The sequence below is a fragment of the Danio aesculapii genome, chromosome 11 (genome assembly GCF_903798145.1).
Source record: "Danio aesculapii chromosome 11, fDanAes4.1, whole genome shotgun sequence".
NCBI classification, from domain to species: domain Eukaryota; kingdom Metazoa; phylum Chordata; class Actinopteri; order Cypriniformes; family Danionidae; genus Danio; species Danio aesculapii.
Genome location: NC_079445.1, coordinates 37,931,731 through 37,951,961, shown reverse-complemented (window position 1 = coordinate 37,951,961; position 20,231 = coordinate 37,931,731). Strand labels below are relative to the sequence as shown.

Sequence of the window (20,231 nt, the reverse complement as noted above, 5' to 3'; positions counted from 1 at the left end):
AAAAATAAAAAATAAAAAAACATTAATCACAAAATACAGAAAACTGCTAATTTAGGGATTTTTTACAGTGTAGGGCTGCATGATATTGGAAAAACAGACATTGCGATATTTCGTTTTCTGCAATATATATTGCTATATGAATATATTTTCATAAGATGACTATTTTGGGGAAAAAAATCTTCATTTTAGATTTATTGGGATTTTGTAAGGGAGTGCATATGCATAAAACACACAACATTCATTCATTTATTTTCTTTTCGGCTTAGTCCCTTTATTAAAAAGGGGTCGCCATAGCGGAATGAACCGCCAACTTATCCAGCATATGTTTTACACAGCGGATGCTCTTCCAGCCGCAACCCAACTCTGGGAAACATCCATACACACTCACTCACACACTACGGACAGTTTAGCCTTCCCAATTCACCTGTACCGCATATTTTCAGATATTTCATCCCAATAGTGACAAAGACTTGCTGACTTTAACGGCAGACATTGAAGTACTATACTGTACATTAAGGCCCAATCCCAATTCTATTTTTCAATGTATGAAGATAGGACAATTTATAGATTATTTTCTTTTTGCCATCGCCACTCATGAATGTTGTTTGAGTTTACATGTGTGAGGTTACCATAGAAATGTTGCTTGCTTGCCCTTTATTGGTGTCGCGATTCAAGTGAAACCACAGCGCCACATATGCGCATTGGTTAAAACGTCTTTTTATTGTAAACTGAGTTCTTATTCATTTTGCTGTAGAAAATACAACATAAAGGGGAATTGTAATTGTATTACAATTGTTCTCACCGTGTTGGCGTGGGTTTCCTCCGGGTGCCCCGGTTTCCCCCACCGTCCAAAGACATTCGGTGCAGGTGAAATGGGTAGGCTAAATTGTCCATAGTGTATGAGTGTGAATGAGAGTAAATGGATGTTTCCCAGAGATGGGTTGCAGCTGGAAGGGCATCCGCTGCGTAAAACCTATGCTGGATAAATTGGCGGTTCATTCCGCTGTGGCGACCCCAGATCAATAAAGGGACTAAGCCGAAAAGAAAATGAATGAATGAAGGAAGACCGCTGGAGAGCCACATATTTTTGGTCAAAGAGCCACATGTGGCTCCCGAGCCATAGGTTCCCTACCCTTGTACTAGACATTACTGACAGGGTGTTTGAGTGTCATCAAGTGCCACAATGTTGTGGGACTACTGTACAGGAGTTATGATTATGGATTACAGGTCGCGAAATTTAGCTGTTTTTATTTTACATAACGCGGTTATGATTATATTAGAACATTGTTTGTTTGTTGTAAAAATTCGTAATAATGACAAAAAAATACTACTTTGTGAATCTCTTTACTTCCGGGTGCAGTGATTCTGCCGTTGTGGCTGGTGTATTCTGGGAAATCTTCTTACCCCTTGGTTTCGAGTGTGGTCCTGAAAAATCTTCATTCGAAAGGGGTATTTAGCCCTTCCCATTAGACCTACGCCTTCAAGCTAAAGAGAATTGGGACACCCCTACCCCTTGACGTAAATGTGCAAAACGAGGGGTAGGGGTAAGAGGAAGGGCTAAGGGGTAGAATTGGGAATGGGCCTAAAGCTATTGAAGTAAGCTTATAGGTTTACAATACAAATATTGTCAAGTGTCCCCACTTGTTTCTTTCAACATCATTGTCATGTTTTGATTGGCTGTGATTTTGTCTGCTTTTTAGCTTACATTGAGAATGGAAGAATGGTTTGATCTTAAAAAACTAGTGCTGCGACTCTTTAAATGACATAAAACCCTGCAATTCATGTTTTTGTTTGGAATATTTTGGTTTGTTTGGAGAATTGATTTGTTTAACTTGTTGCACCGAACAGTGAAACATTTAGCCATTACAGTGGACTCCATTTGGATGACCAACTGCACGAATAATTGTTTTCAAGCATGAACGATTTTCGAGGCAGAGAAATGCAATAACTCACGCACAGTCTCTGTGGAACAATCTGAGGTTAAGTGGTTTGCCATCTTAATAGTCAGACAGATAGTTAGACTCAACGAAGACAATAACAGCATATGGTCTCTGAGTCATCTGGACCCGAGAGGAGATCTGTGCCAGCACTGCTACAAACACACAGGGTAGATTAGATTAGATTTAACAGTATTGTCATTGTGCAGAGTACAAATACAAAGCCACTAGCTATGTTTCCATCCACCTATTTTGATGTACATTTTGGATCTGCACATAAGAAATGCTTGATGTAAACACCAAGATGCGCATCAATTTTGAAAATGTGCATAAAAAATATATAGGAGTAGGATAAATTTTTTATTCAATAAGAAAAGCTGCTTATAAACTATGATGGAAACACTTTTACTGAACAAATTCCAGTATGTGCATTAAAAAAGTCATGTGATTTTGTTATAAGAGATCATGTGATGATGAAAATGTGTGTGCATGGACAAACCAGCAAGCTGAGCAAATTGTAAAACATCTGAGATGTTGTTTTGGTCATTGTAAAATGCCTTAACCATTTCAGTATTAGTGTTATTATATTATTAATTGCTCCATCCCAGCAGGCACACAACATCATAAGACATTAATATTAGTTAGGTTTGGGTCATGTTGTCAGGTGACCAAAATTCAATGTCTCGCCAGCATCTAAGGACAACGTTATTCTGTTATCCAATAGCGATGTGAAATTACGTTGATATTTGGTTGATTTTGGGTTGTGTTGGAAAGTGACCAAAATCCAACGTCCGATAGATGTCATAGTGTTAGCGTCCACACAACGTCAAGGTTTAACATGATTAGACGTTGATATTTGGTTGATTTGTAGGTTGATTTTAGGTTGGACGTTGGACATTGACGTTGGCCTGACGTTGGGTTCAGACGTCTACCCGATTTTCATTTCCAAACAAAATCCAACATCCCCACAGTGTTAGGGTACAAGGTCAAAATGACGTTATGTTGACATCCTTTGCCTGCAAGGGTGTCTCACGTCTTTAAATCCCACCACGTGTTCATTGCGTGTCGGCATTGTGTTCTGAGGTGCAAGTCATTTATTAAATTAAAAAAAAGATTCACGCATTTTCTCCTACCGCAGCAAATTCCATTTTAACTGTTGATATTTGGCGCCAGTTAATCAGGAAGTGACGATTTTTTACTCATTGGATGGAAACGCTGCTTTATTTGCACATCTTTTATGTGATAATCCAGTTTTGAGCATACATTTAATTAACATCTTCCAATTGAATGGAAACATAGCTACTGTTACGCCATTAACGTCTAACCAGAAGTGCAAAAAACATAGTATATGAATAAATATAAAATCTGTATATTCATTAAGCTTTATGACATACAGATGTGGCTACTGAGAATGCGCCAGTGATCTAAATTGGTGTCGCACGTTACTGCGCTAAAGTGCGGCACAGCACAACATGGTCTTACACAAGAAATACATGGCCAGCAGGGGGCAGTTATGTAACATAGTGCACATACTGAACTGATGTACTGTAGCAGCCAGAGCATGTGAGCGGAGCTGAGCCGTGTGACGCTCAGCTAATCATTCTGCATAGTCGTGCGTGTGCTCGCCAGCAAACCAACACCGCTCAGATCCCGCACCAACATAAGATTTCTCTAGAAGGCTTACTCTAATATTTTTTGTAACTAAAAAAAAATCCTAAATAACTGTGTAAAATTAAAGCACTTCGATAAAATAAGTTTCAATAAGTATAGTGCAAGTTGGAAGAGACCAGTGTAATGGAGATTACTTTAAATACAGCATAAGGTGCAAAATAAGTATAAACAGAAGGTGCATTATACTGTGAGTTATGTAAATAGCATATGTTTACATGTGAAATAAGAAAAGGCAGAAATGTGCATGAGAAATGTGCAAAATGTCAGAGGGAATAATAAAAACAATATGAGTGTGAAATAGGGACAAGTTATTGAACAGTTCAAGTTTTTATGTATATATTTTTTAAAGTATAAGATAGTCTGTGCAGTTCAGCACCTGAGATTGACACACATAATTCATTATGAACTGAGAGAGTAAGATTAAAACTATTGAAATGTGAAATAGTGAAAAAGATCAGAATACATAAAAGGGATTTTCAGAAGGGAGACTTAGATTCCCATCAAATGTCCCAGTTTTTGTGGATTACTTCAGGGTCACAGATATTTTAGATTTTACACTACAGGAACTACTGTTTCCAGTAAACATGTTAATAGATTTTTTCATTGTAGTACTAACATTATTCATTTCCCACAGGAACTTCATCGGAGAAACCAGCTTCACCCAGACCCTGGAAAAACTAAAGCCCTTCAGACTATCATAGAAATGAAGGTAAATATATTTTTGTATAATATTAGTTTTTTGTGTGCGTCTGTGTGTGTGTAATACTTTATATATACAGTTGAAGTCAGAATTATTAGCCCCCCTTTGAATTATTTATTTTTTAAATATTTCCCAAATGATGTTTAACAGAGCAAGGAAATTTTCACAGTATGTCTGATAATATTTTTTCTACTGAAAAAAGTTTTATTTGTTTTATTTTGGCTAGAATAAAAACCGTTTTTAATATTTTAAAAAACCATTTTAAGGTCAAAATTATTAGCCCCTTTAAGCTATATATATTTTTCGACAGTCAACAGAACAAACCATCGTTATACAATAAGTTGCATAATTACCGTAACTTGCCTAGTTAACCTAATTAATCTAGTTAAGCCTTTAAATGTCACTTTAAGCTGTATAGAATTGACTTGAAAAATATCTAGTCAAATATTATTTACTGTCATCATGGCAAAGATAAAATAAATTAGTTATTAGAAAATGAGTTATTAAAACTATTATGTTTAGAAATGTGTTTCCTCCGGGTGCTCCGAATCCGCCTGCAGTCCAAAGACATGCGCTATAGGTGAATTGGATGAGCTAAATTGGCCGTAGTGTACGTGTGAATGAGTATATGGGTGTTTACCAGTTCTGGGATGTGGCTGGAAAGGTGTCCGCTGCGTAAAACATATCCTAGAATAGTTGGTGGTTCATTCCGCTGAGGTGACCCCTGATAAGTAAGGGACTAAGCCGAAGGAAAATGAATGAATGAATGAATGTTAAAATTTAAGTCAACTTTATTTCTTTAAACAGAGTCTGCTAGTATGTAATTAAATGTGGCATTTTCAGTATATGAACTATTGTTATGCTGAATGTCTTTCTACTTCTGTCATATTAAAATGTTTTGCACAGAAAAAAGTCTTAAAATCTATTAAAGCCATTTAATTATTTTAATGCTTAAAACCCCTTATTTGACTATATAATATGACCCATGTAAATGTCTAAAATAAGCATATTTGAGTGACTACAGAATGTTTAATAATACAGGAGCAGTGATGCTGAAAATGCAGATTTGCATCACATGAATGACATTTTAAACATTTTTACAATAGATTACAGCGATTTCAAATTGTAGTAATATCACTCTATTTTATTGCATTTTGATCAATAAATACAGCCTTTATGAGATTAATAGACTTGCTTAACAATTCTATTAATCAAGCAAGCTCTTGATGCTCAGAAAGAACAATATTCGACTGAAAAAGCAAACAGAACGGACCAGAAAGACGAGATGAACGTCTGATGGCGGAGTCACTGCAGCATGCTGCTTAATGGCTGAATGAAACAGTAAGTGGGTTTGTGCGCTCACAGGCAGAGCAACCCCTGCCAGCAGAAGCATTACACACCGCGCTAAAAATAAAGTATGACCTCATGCATGGCACGCACACACTCCTCAGTTCCCCTCTGATTGGAGCTAAATATTACCCAGAGCTCACCACTGCATCCATGTGACACAATGATAGACTCGCTAAAAAAAAAAAACTGCACAAACTGCTTCACCTGGACTTCATTCCAGTGCTCTTTTTTTTTAAAGGGGTCATGAACTGAGAAATCCCAATGTGCTGATTCTTTTGACATATAAGAGGTCGCTGTATTATAAAACCATCCTGTAATTTTCAGAACTTAGTCTAATAATTAATTTTCATGTTAGTCTAAAAACAGCTATTATTGAAGCCAGTCGGACAAAATGGCAGGTTGTGGAATGTGGCTTTTTTACGCATTAATTTAGTGTGACTAACCTCCACCTCCACATAAGAAAATCAACATCTTCTACATCGATTTAATAATAATAATAATAATAATTCCTTACATTTGCTTACATTTCCTTACACAGTGCTTTTTCTGGACACCCAAAGCGCTTTACACATTGGGGGAATCTCCTCTTAGCTGCTTAGCTTCAGTGGGTGACCACGTAAAAGTTGCAGAGAGCTAGCTGCCGGCATCACTGCCTGTTTAGCTCCACCCATCAATTGAAATTGACATGAAAATGAGAGGCTCACATGTCTACGCAGAAAATTATGAAGTTAAAATGAGGGGTTTTAAGCCCCAAAGACAAAACTACCTTTTAAACTTCAGATTATCTTCCAGAACGTTCACTTAATTTCACCACAGATTTGTGTACAAACTGGGTACAATTTGATTTAGCATTTTCAGAGAGATTGAAATTAAAGGCAGTTTTGACCATATTGGATCTGACAGTAATGCTTTAAAGGCCCCAAGAAGTGCTTTGAAATGTGCAGTTTTATTCAAAATTTGACATCATTTTTACTGAAACATGAAGGGAGAGTGGGACATAGAGTGGCTCCTCCCCTTTAAAAAAACTGCCAATAGCGTTTTGTTTTTAAAACAACTCTGCCAGTGAAAGTAATTAAGCTCAAGCATATCAAATGAAAAGCAAATGAGAAGCGTCTTGAAGGGGGCGGGGCATGTCAGATACTAGATAACATTTGATCGGTCAAGGTTTGATGAGAAACTAAAGTTTGAGATGATGTGAAAAAAATTGTTGATCCATTTAGGCAGAAGTGACAAACTACAAGCTTTGTTTATGTGTTTAAATCAGGTTTATATCTTCTAAATGCAAGTTTTATAGACATCATTACAACTAACATACTGATTCTAACATCTAAAAAAGTAATAATTTTAATTTCACGGGACCTTTAATTATGCCTTCACTGTTGCTTTGTTTGTTATCACAGAATATTTGGTATAATTAGAATTTTTTTTTTATCACAGAAGCTTCCATCTATAAAGGATGCAATCAAACATACATGTAGAAGTTTACTTCAGTAAATGCACAGATGTCCTTTCGAAGCTAATCTTCGTTTCGAAAAATGTTTAAATATGCAAAACTGCCAGCCAATCACAGCATTGGGCGTTTAATTCTGAGTCTACAATCCACCATGCCCATTCAAATTCCCTTTAAGGCAAGTCATTTCACTTTACATCTTTGAAACGCCTCTTGGGCAGTATGCTGGGGCATTCTGTCTGAATGAGGAAACATCAAATTCTCCAAAACTGTTTGTCAAGCTTATGATTACATTACATATTTGGAACCACCAATAAAATTAAACAACAACGGTCTCATAAGTTTAGTTTCTAAATGTTTGAATCACACAAAATCTGCAATTTTTTCAGGTTGCCCTAATGCACATGCACACTCGAAAGTAACAAGATCACGACACCAACCTAATTTTTGTCAGCTTTACACATTGTCATCATCTGGATAATGCTTCTTCAGATCATGCTAGTCTTCTGAAATAATTCACTAGGCCTTGATTAGGGTTGGGTACTGAAACCCGGCGCCATTATGGCACCGGTACCTTTGTAACCGGTATGCACCGGACCGAACCAGCATATGAATTTCAGTGCCTTACTCCGGTGCCACTGGTGCTGCGACAAGAACATAAAGCAAGTCGCACACCAGAAGCACCATGCAGCACCATGCATTTAAAAATTCTAAACAAAGGTTTCTATCAGGGTACACACACCAGCGCCTCAAGTCGGCATCTGTCCGTGGCACCCAGCTTTGACTCAGGACACTGTTCATATTTCAGCCACGCCACAGAGCGGCATCCGAATAGTTTAATTTTAAATAACATGCCAATGTGCGCATCTTGTGTGCGATACTTTCAACTGTCATGTGCGTGCCGTGTTGCGGTTTTGAGTGGCGCATCCGGTGTGTGACGCCCTTAAGAAGCATGAAGGGGTGCATCAAAGGCACACAAAAGTATGCGTTGTGTCACACATCTCTAAATATTTCATTCTAAACAGCTTTGAGAGATACGGACACCATCAGCGAAGTCAGTTGTTCTTGTTGCTTATAGAAGGCAAAGCCCGCAGTACGGCGCATGCGGTGAGCGACACCCTTCATCAACACGCACAATCGCATTCGTCTAATTTGCTTAAACTAAGCATTCTAAAGTATGGCTATATTTTACAAGCAAGGATTCTGACACACCAACATGCAGCAGATGCTTTACAAAAGTTGCGTGTAAGGGGGGAAATACATCAAACTTATAAAATTTGAGGGCTCATGGAATCAACTTAAAGGTGAGGAATGGACTATCTTTGACAGCTTGCGACATCTTCTGGAACTTTCAGCGAGTATGTTTACATGGACACCAATAGTCTGATTTTTACTCTGATTTTACTCTGATTGGCAAGAGTCTGCCACTTAAACAGTGATTTTTGATTATCTTAAAGGACCACAGACACAAACTGCAGAGGAAACATTTATAGGCTGGTGACGTAATGACGTTAATGGATCTATGTGCTATAACATGTAACTTGAAATCATGAATGTAACATGCAAAAAGCAACTCATGTAAACACCTGAATCATATTATTGTCTTATTCAGATAAAGGCAAATCATTAGATCACTGATGTCCATGTAAAAGTAGTCACAAACCCTAAACCCAGACAAAAGGTGTTCCCTGATTTTGATGACAGACTTTCCACAGGTTAGTAGTAAGCTAATGTAATGTTAATAGCATAATGCAAATCTTGCATTCATGCTAACATACAAATGATCAAAAGAAATATATTAATGCAATTGAAATAAATAAAATATGAATGGATGTTTACTTTAAATTTATAATAAATATTTATATTGTTCAATTATAATGATTAAAATATATATATTTTTTTTGTCAAATAATTTTGTGGCTAAAAAGTATCAGTTCAGGCATTGTTTTGGCACCGGTACCAATTTAAAAGTACCGATTTAGCACCGGTATCGAAATAACCCCAAACGATACCCAACCCTAGCCTTGATGGTGAATGTCCTCCAGAAATGAAAGCGACTCTTTGTTTACAAGTTTGTGGGCGTTCTTGTAGTTGCTGTCATGTCATGTGATGTGCGTTTGACAGGATGGACTCTACCTCGCGTTGGTTTCATACAGATTACAAAACCAAAAAAAAATTGTTTTCAAGCACACTTGGTTCATTTCAAAGTAGAGATTTCAAGCTTTATGTGGATATATTTCTTAAGTCTGTGAAACAAGTATTTACTGAGATTCCAATGTGTTTGTTGACCACAAAACTGCTGTAAAGCACACGTCTGGTCCGAGCTTCTCCTCCGAACCGTTTGATGCTTCATTCACCATATTGACCGTTACACTTTTCCCCATTGAAAACTTTATGAGTGTCTTGAGTATTCTATAGTCTTTAACCTATTCAAACAGTGTTTCTAAATCAAAACATGACCAGAAAAAAGCCTGTGAGCTCTAAATTATGACATTTTTGATGTACTAAATCTTTATAAGTGGACCTCAGAGACTAAATCAGCAAAGAAAGCCAGTTCATGACCTGTTTAGCATCAGCGGCGGTGTTCTCCCGCCCTATTGGCCGAGCAGAGATGCTGATTCCGGTGCCATGGGAACAGGTGGAGTTGTTTACAACACTGAGATCACGGATGCAGGCGTGGGAGAAGATGACAGAAACACACAGCGGAAATCTGATCTGTTTGCGTACGCTCTGAAGATGGATATTATCTCTCATAGAGCCGCAAGGTATAACGTTACCTCCACTTACTACTAAATGAGCAAACATTACAGTCAAAGCTGCGATTTCTGCAATGCTTTTCAAAGGCCTCATGTGTAAATGGTGTCTATTGATGTCTGTGAGAGCAAAGAGAGAGAGAGAGAAGGGCGGGTTATCAGAGAAAGGCAGTGGCAAACATGCTCTTATGTACAGTATGTCTGAACGGGAGATGGACCATAGCTAATGCCAAAGACGTTGTATTATTTATTTAAAAAGCTGAAGGAGCTGCAGCACCGCAACACTCTCTCCCAGTCTAAAGAGGCAAAAACGTGCAAAGAAAGAGCGTCTCTGTCTCCGTCCAGGCTGGATGTGTGCTCTTACTTCGACCAAATGGTGATTACATGCTGATCCATTAGCATGAGGGAGACAGATTCTGCTTTGGCTATGCAGCAGTACTGCAGCTCCTCACTGGCGATGCTGAGTTTTTGGCGTATCCCTGTCTTGTTGTGATTTCTTCCTGTGTGTTGGGAATTGGGGTTTGGCATGCCTCGGACCCCTTGAATCTGCACCCATAAAAAGTTGTCATTGCTAGCTTAAGGGGATGGAGCACAGCGTGGCTAATTTTTCCACTAAATTGTTTATCCAGGACACCAAAATTGCCTCCTTGGAGCGCAACATTCGGGACCTGGAGGACGAGATTCAGATGTTGAAGGCGAATGGATTGCTGAATACGGAAGATCGAGAGGAGGAGATCAAGCAGATGGAGGTCTACAAAAACCACTCCAAGTTCATGAAGACCAAGGTAAAGAGCTTTTATTTTTAAATAGATAAACATTGAGCTTGAAGTGTAAATGCTCGAAAGTGTGTGTGAGATGTTAAGTGTTTTTAAAGGATATTAAAAAATGTAAAAGTTTGACATTTACCTTCGCCAATCATAAAAATTTGGATTTTTGAAATTAATTTAATTTTATTTTATTGTTTGTTTTTTGTTTAGTATTTTTTTATTTGATTGTATTTCTTATTTAATTTAATTTTATCTTATTTTTTATTAAATTTTTTATTTTATTTATTTTATTTTTGTTAATTTTTTCAATTTTATTTTTATTGTTATTTTTCATTTTATTTATTTTTTCTTTTCTTTTATTTTATCTTTATCTTTATTTTAAATTTTAAATTTTAAATTTTAAATTTTAAATTTTAAATTTTAAATTTTTTATTTTTTATTTTTTATTTTTTATTATTTTTATTTAATTTTTGTTTTGTTTTGTTTTGTTTTGTCTTTATTTTTATTTTTATTTTTTTTTTAATTTTTTTAAATTAATATTTTTTATTTTATTTTTTGTTTTATTTTGTTTAATCTTTATTTATTATTTAATTATCTATTATATTTTATTTATTTCATTTTTTTTATTCAATTTTTATTTACTTTTTTTAATTTTTATTATTATTTTTTTATTGTTTTATGTTTTATATTATTTTATTTTTTTTATTTTATTATAAAAAGTTTGGTGCATTTATGCTTTTGGGATAATAGAAAAGTTTATAATGATCACAAATGATAAACTTAAAGGGATAGTTCACCCAAAAATGTAATCTCTGTCATCATTTATTTATCCTTCACTTGTTTGAGACTTATTTGAGTTTCTTTCTTTGTTAAACACAAAAGAAGATTGTTTTTAATGAGGTTGCTCGAACCTTACTATTGTTCAGTCAAACAGTTCCAGCAATCCGCATTTTTCAAAGTATCTTCTTTTGTGTTTAACAGAAGAAAGAAACTCATAAAAGATTAAAAAAACACCTGAGAGAGAGTAAGGTAATTTTCATTTTCAAGTGCATCATCCCTCACTGTAAATAAATAAAAAAATAAAAAAATATATTTATATATATCTGACAGATCTGTATTAAATCTTTTAGTTTAATCAAGTCATCTCAACTTAAACCACAGATAATATGATGTTAATCTTTGTATAGCTTAAAACATTTAGTTTAAACCTGATTAGCTTGTTTAATTAAGTTAAAGTAACATAAAAACATTTGTTGTCATGGCTTTTTGTCATATATATATATTTTTACAGCACTTCAAAGTAAGGCAAAACAGCACAAAATTAGTGTACAGGTATCTGTACTTAGTCTTGAGGTATCCATACAGTGTCTATGAGAAGAATACATATTACTATTACTGTATAACAGAATATAAAAAAGATGACATGTTAATAACAAAGCAAAGACAAATTATGCAGAGGGAAATGTTACTGTTTGTTAAAATAATGCATTTAACTTAAATTTTACTCCACAGAAGCATTGTGCATTTAAATGCTGTTAAACTCAAAGAGAATCTTAAAATCAGATATGCACTTGTATTTTTAAAAATAAATAATAAAGATTTTTGTTTAAAGTGAACGCATTATGGATTACATCATATACATTCATTATAAACTCAAGAAATAAAGTCCATTGATTTTAAAGTATTACATTACAATAAACAAATACATTTATTTTGACTATAAACATAGATTTTATTTTATTTTATTTTATTTTATTTTATTTTATTTTATTTTATTTTAATTTTATTTTATTTTATTTTATTTTATTTTATTTTATTTTATTTTATTTTATTTTATTTTATTTTATTTTATTATTTAAAAAAATATATTTTATTTTATTTATTTTATTTTATTTTATTTTATTTTATTTTATTTTATTTTATTTTATTTTATTTTATTTTATTTTATTTTATTTTATTTTATTTTATTTTATTTTATTCATAACATTTACCTTTCCAAATTGTAAACATTTGAATCATCTGTGCATTATTTTATTTATTTTATTTTTTATTCATAACATTTACCTTTGCAAATTGTAAAAATTGGGATCGTGTGTGTATTATTTTATTTTATTTTTAATTTTATTCATAACATTAATAACACAGATCGTGTGTACATCACTTTAGTTTATGTACACTTTTACTATTATTATTTTTTATATATTCTTAATATATATTTTGTTCTGATTTGAAAAACCATCTTTCCAATTAAAAACCCCAAAACAAATACATATAATAGCTTTTTCAAACAGATAACAAAAAGTTGCACCCTGAAAAACTGCTTTGTCACCGAAACAGCTGTCTGTTTCAAGAATGACATCATCCATATTTCAGATACCCATATCAGTTCTTACATAATGAAAGTCCTACCCTAGATTGTCTTCTCTTTGAATATCACATTACTAAAGTGAAACGTGTTATGAAACCTGCTTAGTAACAAATAAAACAGTAAAGATTTACACCGTACAATATCAGCCGTCATATCACTTTACATTAAGCATGATTTACCATTAGCAGCAAACAAATTCTCCAAGCAGCTAAATCAGATAAAATATTCCACCGAGCGTCTTTTAAAAATAATAAATCTGTCTTTTGCCGAAGTGTTTGGTTGTAGTGAAGTGTTTGGAGTGCGTCAGTGAACTGTAATGATAGCTCTGCTGAGTAATGCTAGAAGCAGCAGTGTTAAAATAGGATTTGTAGGATGTGTGTGTATATATTTTTCACGGTGGTGTTGCTGACAGTGTTTCTTGTCAAAACACCTCAGTTCTTCGGCTGCAGGTTTATTGGGATTTCTTCTTCTCGCACAAACTTTGGCTCTGTCCCAGTTTACAGTGCCAACAAGTCTATCACGCATTGCGTATCAGACACTGCGTCTCTAATTATTAGCAAACAACACATTGCACAGGATTGATTGTGTGGGGTATTAGCACAAAAAATATGCATGGGTAGTTTTGGAAAATAACCGGACATTTGCATGATATTGTAAACTAGAACTGAAAGGATGACAAGCGTGTCTAAAAGTTAATAAAAATGATTATGATGACATAAAATCACTTTCACTTTAGTAATATGATATTCATATAGAATAATAAATAGGGCCGGAATTTCATTATTTGAGAATTGATATGGCTGTATGAAATATGGATGATGTCATCCTGAAAAGGACAGATGTTTCAGTGACAAAGCAGTTTTCTTTGGTGCTTCTTTTTGTCTTTTGTATGAAAGATAAATTAAATTAAATTAAATTAAATTAAATTAAATTAAATTAAATTAAATTAAATTAAATTAAATTAAATTAAATTAAATTAAATTAAATTAAATTAAATTAATAAGGACAAGATTAAAAACAATTATATAGATGTCTACAAATATTTTAAAGCTGCATATGTAATTTTACATTTAAAAATATTTTAAAAACTCATAAAAAATATTTATTTGTTGTTTTTGGGACTGTTTATTGCAAAGCTGACTTTTAAAATAAAATAAATAAACAAATAAACAAATAAAATATTAAATTAAATTAAATTAAATTAAATTAAATTAAATTAAATTAAATTAAATTAAATTAAATTAAATTAAATTAAATTAAATTAAATTAAATTAAATTAAATTAAATTAAATTAAATTAAAAATAAATTAAAATATCAAAATAAAATAACAAAATAAAAAAAAAGAAAAGAAAATATAAAATAAAAATTGTTGAATTAAAAATAAAATGTAATAAAATAGAGTACTTCTATTAAATTAAATTAAAAAAATGTCATTATTAACTAGGACAATCGACACAGTGGCTCGTGGTTTGCACTGTCGCCTCACAGCAAGAAGGTCGCTGATTCAAGTCCTGGCTGGGTCAGTTGGCATCTCTGTGTGGGAGTTTGCATGTTACAGTCCAAAGACATGCGCTATAGGTGAATTGAATAAACTAAATTGGCCATAGTGTATGAGTGTGAATGACAGTCTATGGGTGTTTCCAAGCACTGGGTTGCAGCTGGAAAGGCGTCCACTGTGTAAAACATATGCTGCATAAGTGACCCCTGATGAATAAAGGGACTAACTCGAGGAAGAAAATGAATGAATGAATAAATGAATGAATGAAATAATAATGTAATAAAAAAAATAAAACATAAAAATTAATCTGTTGTTTTTGGCACTGTTTATTGCAAAGCTGACTTGTAAAAATAAAATAAAATTAAATATAAAATTAAATTAAATTAAATTAAATTAAATTTTTATATAATATTATATAAAATAAAAAACAAATGAATATAAAATATAAAATAAAATAAAATAGTTTTATTAAATAAAATAAGAAATTAAAAAAATGTCATTATTAACTAAGACATTACAAAATATTTTTGTAAAAAAAAAAAAATTAACACAAGTGTAAAATCAGTTATATACATAGATGTATAGAGATATTTTAAAGCTACATACAGTTGAAGTCAGAATAATTAGCACCCTGAATTATTAGCCCCCGTTTATTTTTCTCCCCCAATTTCTGTTTAACGGAGAGAAGATTTCTTCAACACATTTCTAAACATAACAGTTTTAATAACTCATTTCTAATAACGGATTTATTTTATCTTTGCCATGATGACAGTAAATAATATTTGACTAGATATTTTTTAACACATTTCTATACAGCTTAAAGTGACATTTAAAGGCTTAACTAGGTTAATTAGGTTAACTAGGCAGGTTAGGGTAATTAGGCAAGTTATTGTATAACGATGGTTTGTCCTGTAGACTATTGAAAAAAATAGGGGCTAATAATTTTGACCTTAAAATGGTGTTTAAAAAATTTAAAACTGCTTTTATTCTAGCCTAAATAAAACAAATAAGACTTTCACCAGAAGAAAACAATATTATCAGACATACTGTGAAAATTTCCTTGCTCTGTTAAACATCATTTAGGAAATATTTAAAAAAGAAAAAGAATTCAAAGGGGGGCTAATAATTCTGACTTCAAGTGTACATCATTTTCTAATTTTCAAATGACTAAAGCCCAACAAACATACTAAAACAGAAATCACAGTTAAATTTAACACTAATAATATTCATCAAATAAAGGCAGCTTATAAAATGACTAAACTTCTATAGATGTTTAAAATTAAGAAATATAATTATAAGAAATATAGACACTTAGAAAAAGATTCGGCCTAATGTACCAATTTTAAACTTTCACACACTAAATAAGAATGAATGTAGTTTAAGAATCGGACCAGTGTTATTTTATTATAATTAAATAACTATTGTAATCTTTGTTTTCTTATGTTCTCTTTTCATTTTTGTTAAAGTTTTAGTAAGTGTTGTATTTTTGTCATGTCTCTTTATGTCTATATACAGTAGTTTTTGTTTTAATTATTATTTTAGTTGCTAAATTAAATGTTTATCCTTAAATGTACGTGCCAATATATAAAGCATACATATTCTAGTGTTGTGGTTTTGTTTAGTTAATTGTAATAACCCAGAATCTTGTCTCTTGTATAATGATATATAAATTTTTATTAGTTATGGCTTAAACAGATTTTCTCTGTCTCTCATTAGTTTGCCGGTGTGTGTTTTTGTGCACGTGTGCGTGGGAATCATTATGTTCAATGTCTTCTCTGTTTCTTACATGCTGGCGAATCAGCTGGGGGTTTTGTTCTGATATTTATAGACCTCAGTTCATCAATAATTCATATGGCTGATGTATATTAAATGGGAATTGCGTTCTGAAATCTCTTTCCAGTGAGCGAGAACAGATGTAGAGAAGAAAAACTCCAGTACTCGTTTCAGTTTTCCTATTAAAACAATTAAATACTCTGGTGTTTTGTAACATTTGACATGCTAAGTGTTTTCTGTGTCCCATAAACAAGTTTTCTTTCTTTGTGGCTTTGTTTATATCTTTCAGATTGACCAGCTCAAGCAGGAGCTCTCCAAGAAAGAGTCTGAGCTTTTGGCTCTGCAAACAAAACTGGAAACTCTGAATAATCAGAATTCCGACTGCAAACAACATATTGAAGTGCTCAAAGAGTCCCTCACTGCCAAAGAGCAACGCGCTGCCATCCTACAAACAGAGGTTATTTTATTTTATTTTATTTTATTTTATTTTATTTTATTTTATTTTATTTTATTTTATTTTATTTTATTTTATTTTATTTTATTTTATTTTATTATTTTTTTATAATTTTTTGGAAATTGTAAAAGTTAGCAAGATTGTAAAAGTGTATTATATTTTATTTAATTTAATTTTATTAAAGTATTTTATAAACTTTTTATTTATTTTTTCCTTGACGATCACTTTTGCCCATTGTGAAAATTTTGATCATGTGCACATATCTTTCTGTTATTTTATTTATTTATTTATTTATTTATTTATTTATTTATTTATTTATTTATTTATTTATTTATTTATTTATTTATTTATTTATTTATTTATTTATTTATTTTATTTATTTATTTATTTATTTTATTTTATTATTATTTTTAAATGTTTTAATATTTATTTTATTTCATTCATTAAATTTTTGTAATTTTATTTGCTATTTGCTTAATACATTTTAATGTTTTTTTGCATAAAATTTACCTTTGCCCATTGTGAAAATCTTTCAACTTTCAAGTTTTTTATTGATTTATTTTTATTTATTAAATATTTATTTTTTAAATAATCTTTTTAATTGTTTAAAAGTTTGTTTTATTTTATTCATTTTATTTCTGTAATTTTATTTACCAATCTTTTTTAATTAAAAAAATGTATTTCATTAATTAAAAAAAAAATTAAATTATTAAAAAATTTGCCTTTGCTCATTGTGATAATTTTAATCGCTTGCAAATCAATTTTAATTATTTAAATTTATTTAATTTTATTTTTGTTAGTGTGGTAACACTTGATGGTACCTATGGCACATTTTGTTGACTAAAAGTTGCATTGCAGCTACATGCCAATCACTTCTCATTTGAGTATTAGTAGACTGTCTACTTAATACCTGTTGATACTGTTGCTAAACAGACATTTAACTGACTATAAGAAACTTTGCAAGTACACGTCAACTTACACTAACCATAACTTTAACCCCAACCTAGCAGTCTACTTATAATTTATTGGGAATTAGTTGGCATGTAGATGCAATGTAAATTCAATTCAACAAAATATGTGAAAGGGACTATTAAAATAAAGTGATACCTTTTTTATATTTACCCTTGCCTTACCCCATTTTTTAAAATTCCTTTCCCAGTGGAATCCCACGGAAATTTAAAATTTTTATATTTTTAAAGAAATCATATTCTCATTATTAACCTAATATTCCTCTTCAGGTGGATGCTCTCAGGTTGCGCCTGGAGGAGAAAGAATCATTCCTTAATAAAAAGACGAAGCAGCTTCAAGACTTGACGGAGGAGAAGGGAACTCTGGCTGGAGAAATCCGAGACATGAAGGACATGCTGGAAGTCAAAGAGCGCAAAATCAACGTCTTGCAGAAGAAGGTAATCAATCTGCAATTAAAGCTCAGAGATTATCCTGTAAAGTCAGGCTGTTTTCACGCACCATTTAGAAATGATTACGGGTCGATGTTGTTGAGTGTTTCATGAGGCATGAAGGCCTGCTTTACTGCCTCTATCACAGATTTATCAGTTGAACAAATGAACACAGAAAGAGTTTATTCACAAATAATTAGTAAACAAAAAGCTCTTTAATACACAGAAGGCTCTTTTATATTCATACAGCAAAAGTATGCAATTGGTAAAATTATGATAATCATTTAATTGTTACAATTAATCATTATATAATTCTGATAATTATATAAAAAAATAAAGTGAAAGAAAAAAAAGTACAAAAAAGTAAAAAAAAGTAAAAAAAGTAGTTTTTAAAAAGTACCAAAAAATCTAAAATATGTGTATGTAAAATATGTGTATTTACTAGGGTTATTTTGATAAACGATGCCTTCGTCCATCACTGATGACCAATAGACATCACGATGCTGAGCCATGATCGCGATCCTCCACCCTGCCCCTGTCGCAGCAGCAACCCGCTCGTGAAAAACACACACGGCCCCATTTACACTATTACGTCTTTGTTTTAAAATAGCATTTTAGAATGAAAACGATCCACGTCTACACTGGCGTTTCACATAGCATTTCTAAGAAGCCCTCCTTCAACACTATACCGCTGAAAACGCACATCACGTGACCACACACAAACACACACTCTGTCATATGCTGCAGCGTCTGAGCTCCAGCAGTCAGCAGTGCACGTCAGACAGTTTATCAGGGATGTACCGCTGGATCGCGTCTCACTATAGTTGTCAAACGTGATATTTAATTATTCTTGTCTCTATCTAATGACTCTTCAGTCTCTTGAATCTATCAGGTAATGTGTCACAGCGTAGGTAAACTGTTTGAATCTTTCACTTTCACGCATGTATTGTCATTTTAGCGAACACCTCAGACACTGTTGGTTGGTTTCTGTTTGTTGTGCACCTTTTTTATCAACCAAGTTTGTTGACACCATTTTAACTACAAAGATCACTCTGCCTATTCATGCCAGAGTCCTGTGGAAATTTTTGTGTAACTAATCTTTATTTATTTATGATTGGGTTATGGGTAAAACAAAGACCATGCGGGTCAGGTAGTTGAAGCGGTAAGCTACAAATAATTAATTTGTTATGAATTAATAAATTATTTATAAATAATTAATTCACCGCTGCCACCTACGACGACGATGCCTTCGTCCATCGCGACGTTTCACATTAGACATCGTACGATGCCAAATAGGTCGACATCGCCCAACCCTAGTATTTATATAAATGTATTTCTACCAATATATTTTTGTCCATTTTTTTGCACATTTCTGCACATTTTATACCCTCACAATAAAAGTATAATAATAAATAATAATAAAATAAAAAAGTTAAATTAAAGTAACAAATAAAAGTAATTTTTTAAATGAATAAAAATGCATCAAAATATGTATTTACATAAATATATTTTCATTTATAACACATTACATACATTATTTCCAATTGATTTAAATATATGTAATTATTTTTCATTTATTTAAATATATGTAAATTCTGGAATGTATTTGTTTTATAAATGTTTACATAAATATTTTGTGCAAATATTTTATAAATTATTTGTAAAATAATTTTTTTAATGTTTACAAATATTTTTAGCCTTTTCTCATTCTAAGCAAATGCATTCACGTGTCAAAAAAGTGAAATATATATATATATATATATATATTTATATATATTTAGTATGTATTTTGGTCAGAAAAAAATTGTAGCATTGGTAAAACTTAATTAATTAATTATTTAATTAATTAACAAATGAGGCAATATTTGAATGCATTGTAACAAGCTTCATGACACTGAGCCACAGATCATCTGCCATTTTTTCCTTTTTTTATGTCCTCGCTGTCAAACCACATGCTTTTCTAAGTTCTTCTGCCTTTTTCATGTCGTTCAATCAATGGAAACTGATCTTCTGCTCTCCTAGTTCATTTTTTATCTTATATTTTAAAGGCTCACTGAAGTACTTAGGAAATAGCAGCTTTATTTGATGTGTCGAGGAAATTTCCAATAGTAA

General features: G+C 32.2%; 1 protein-coding gene across 1 annotated transcript in view; it reads left to right on the top strand.

The window, feature by feature from the left end:
- The window catches only part of LOC130237099 (ERC protein 2-like), a 59,174-nt gene that overhangs the window by 2,182 nt on the left and 36,761 nt on the right, over positions 1-20,231 (top strand). Inside the window, exons 3-6 of the mRNA XM_056467906.1 lie at positions 4,243-4,317; positions 10,491-10,646; positions 16,558-16,725; positions 17,961-18,128. Of these exons, the coding sequence (XP_056323881.1) occupies positions 4,243-4,317; positions 10,491-10,646; positions 16,558-16,725; positions 17,961-18,128 (567 nt within the window). The remainder of the gene's footprint in view (positions 1-4,242; positions 4,318-10,490; positions 10,647-16,557; positions 16,726-17,960; positions 18,129-20,231) is intronic.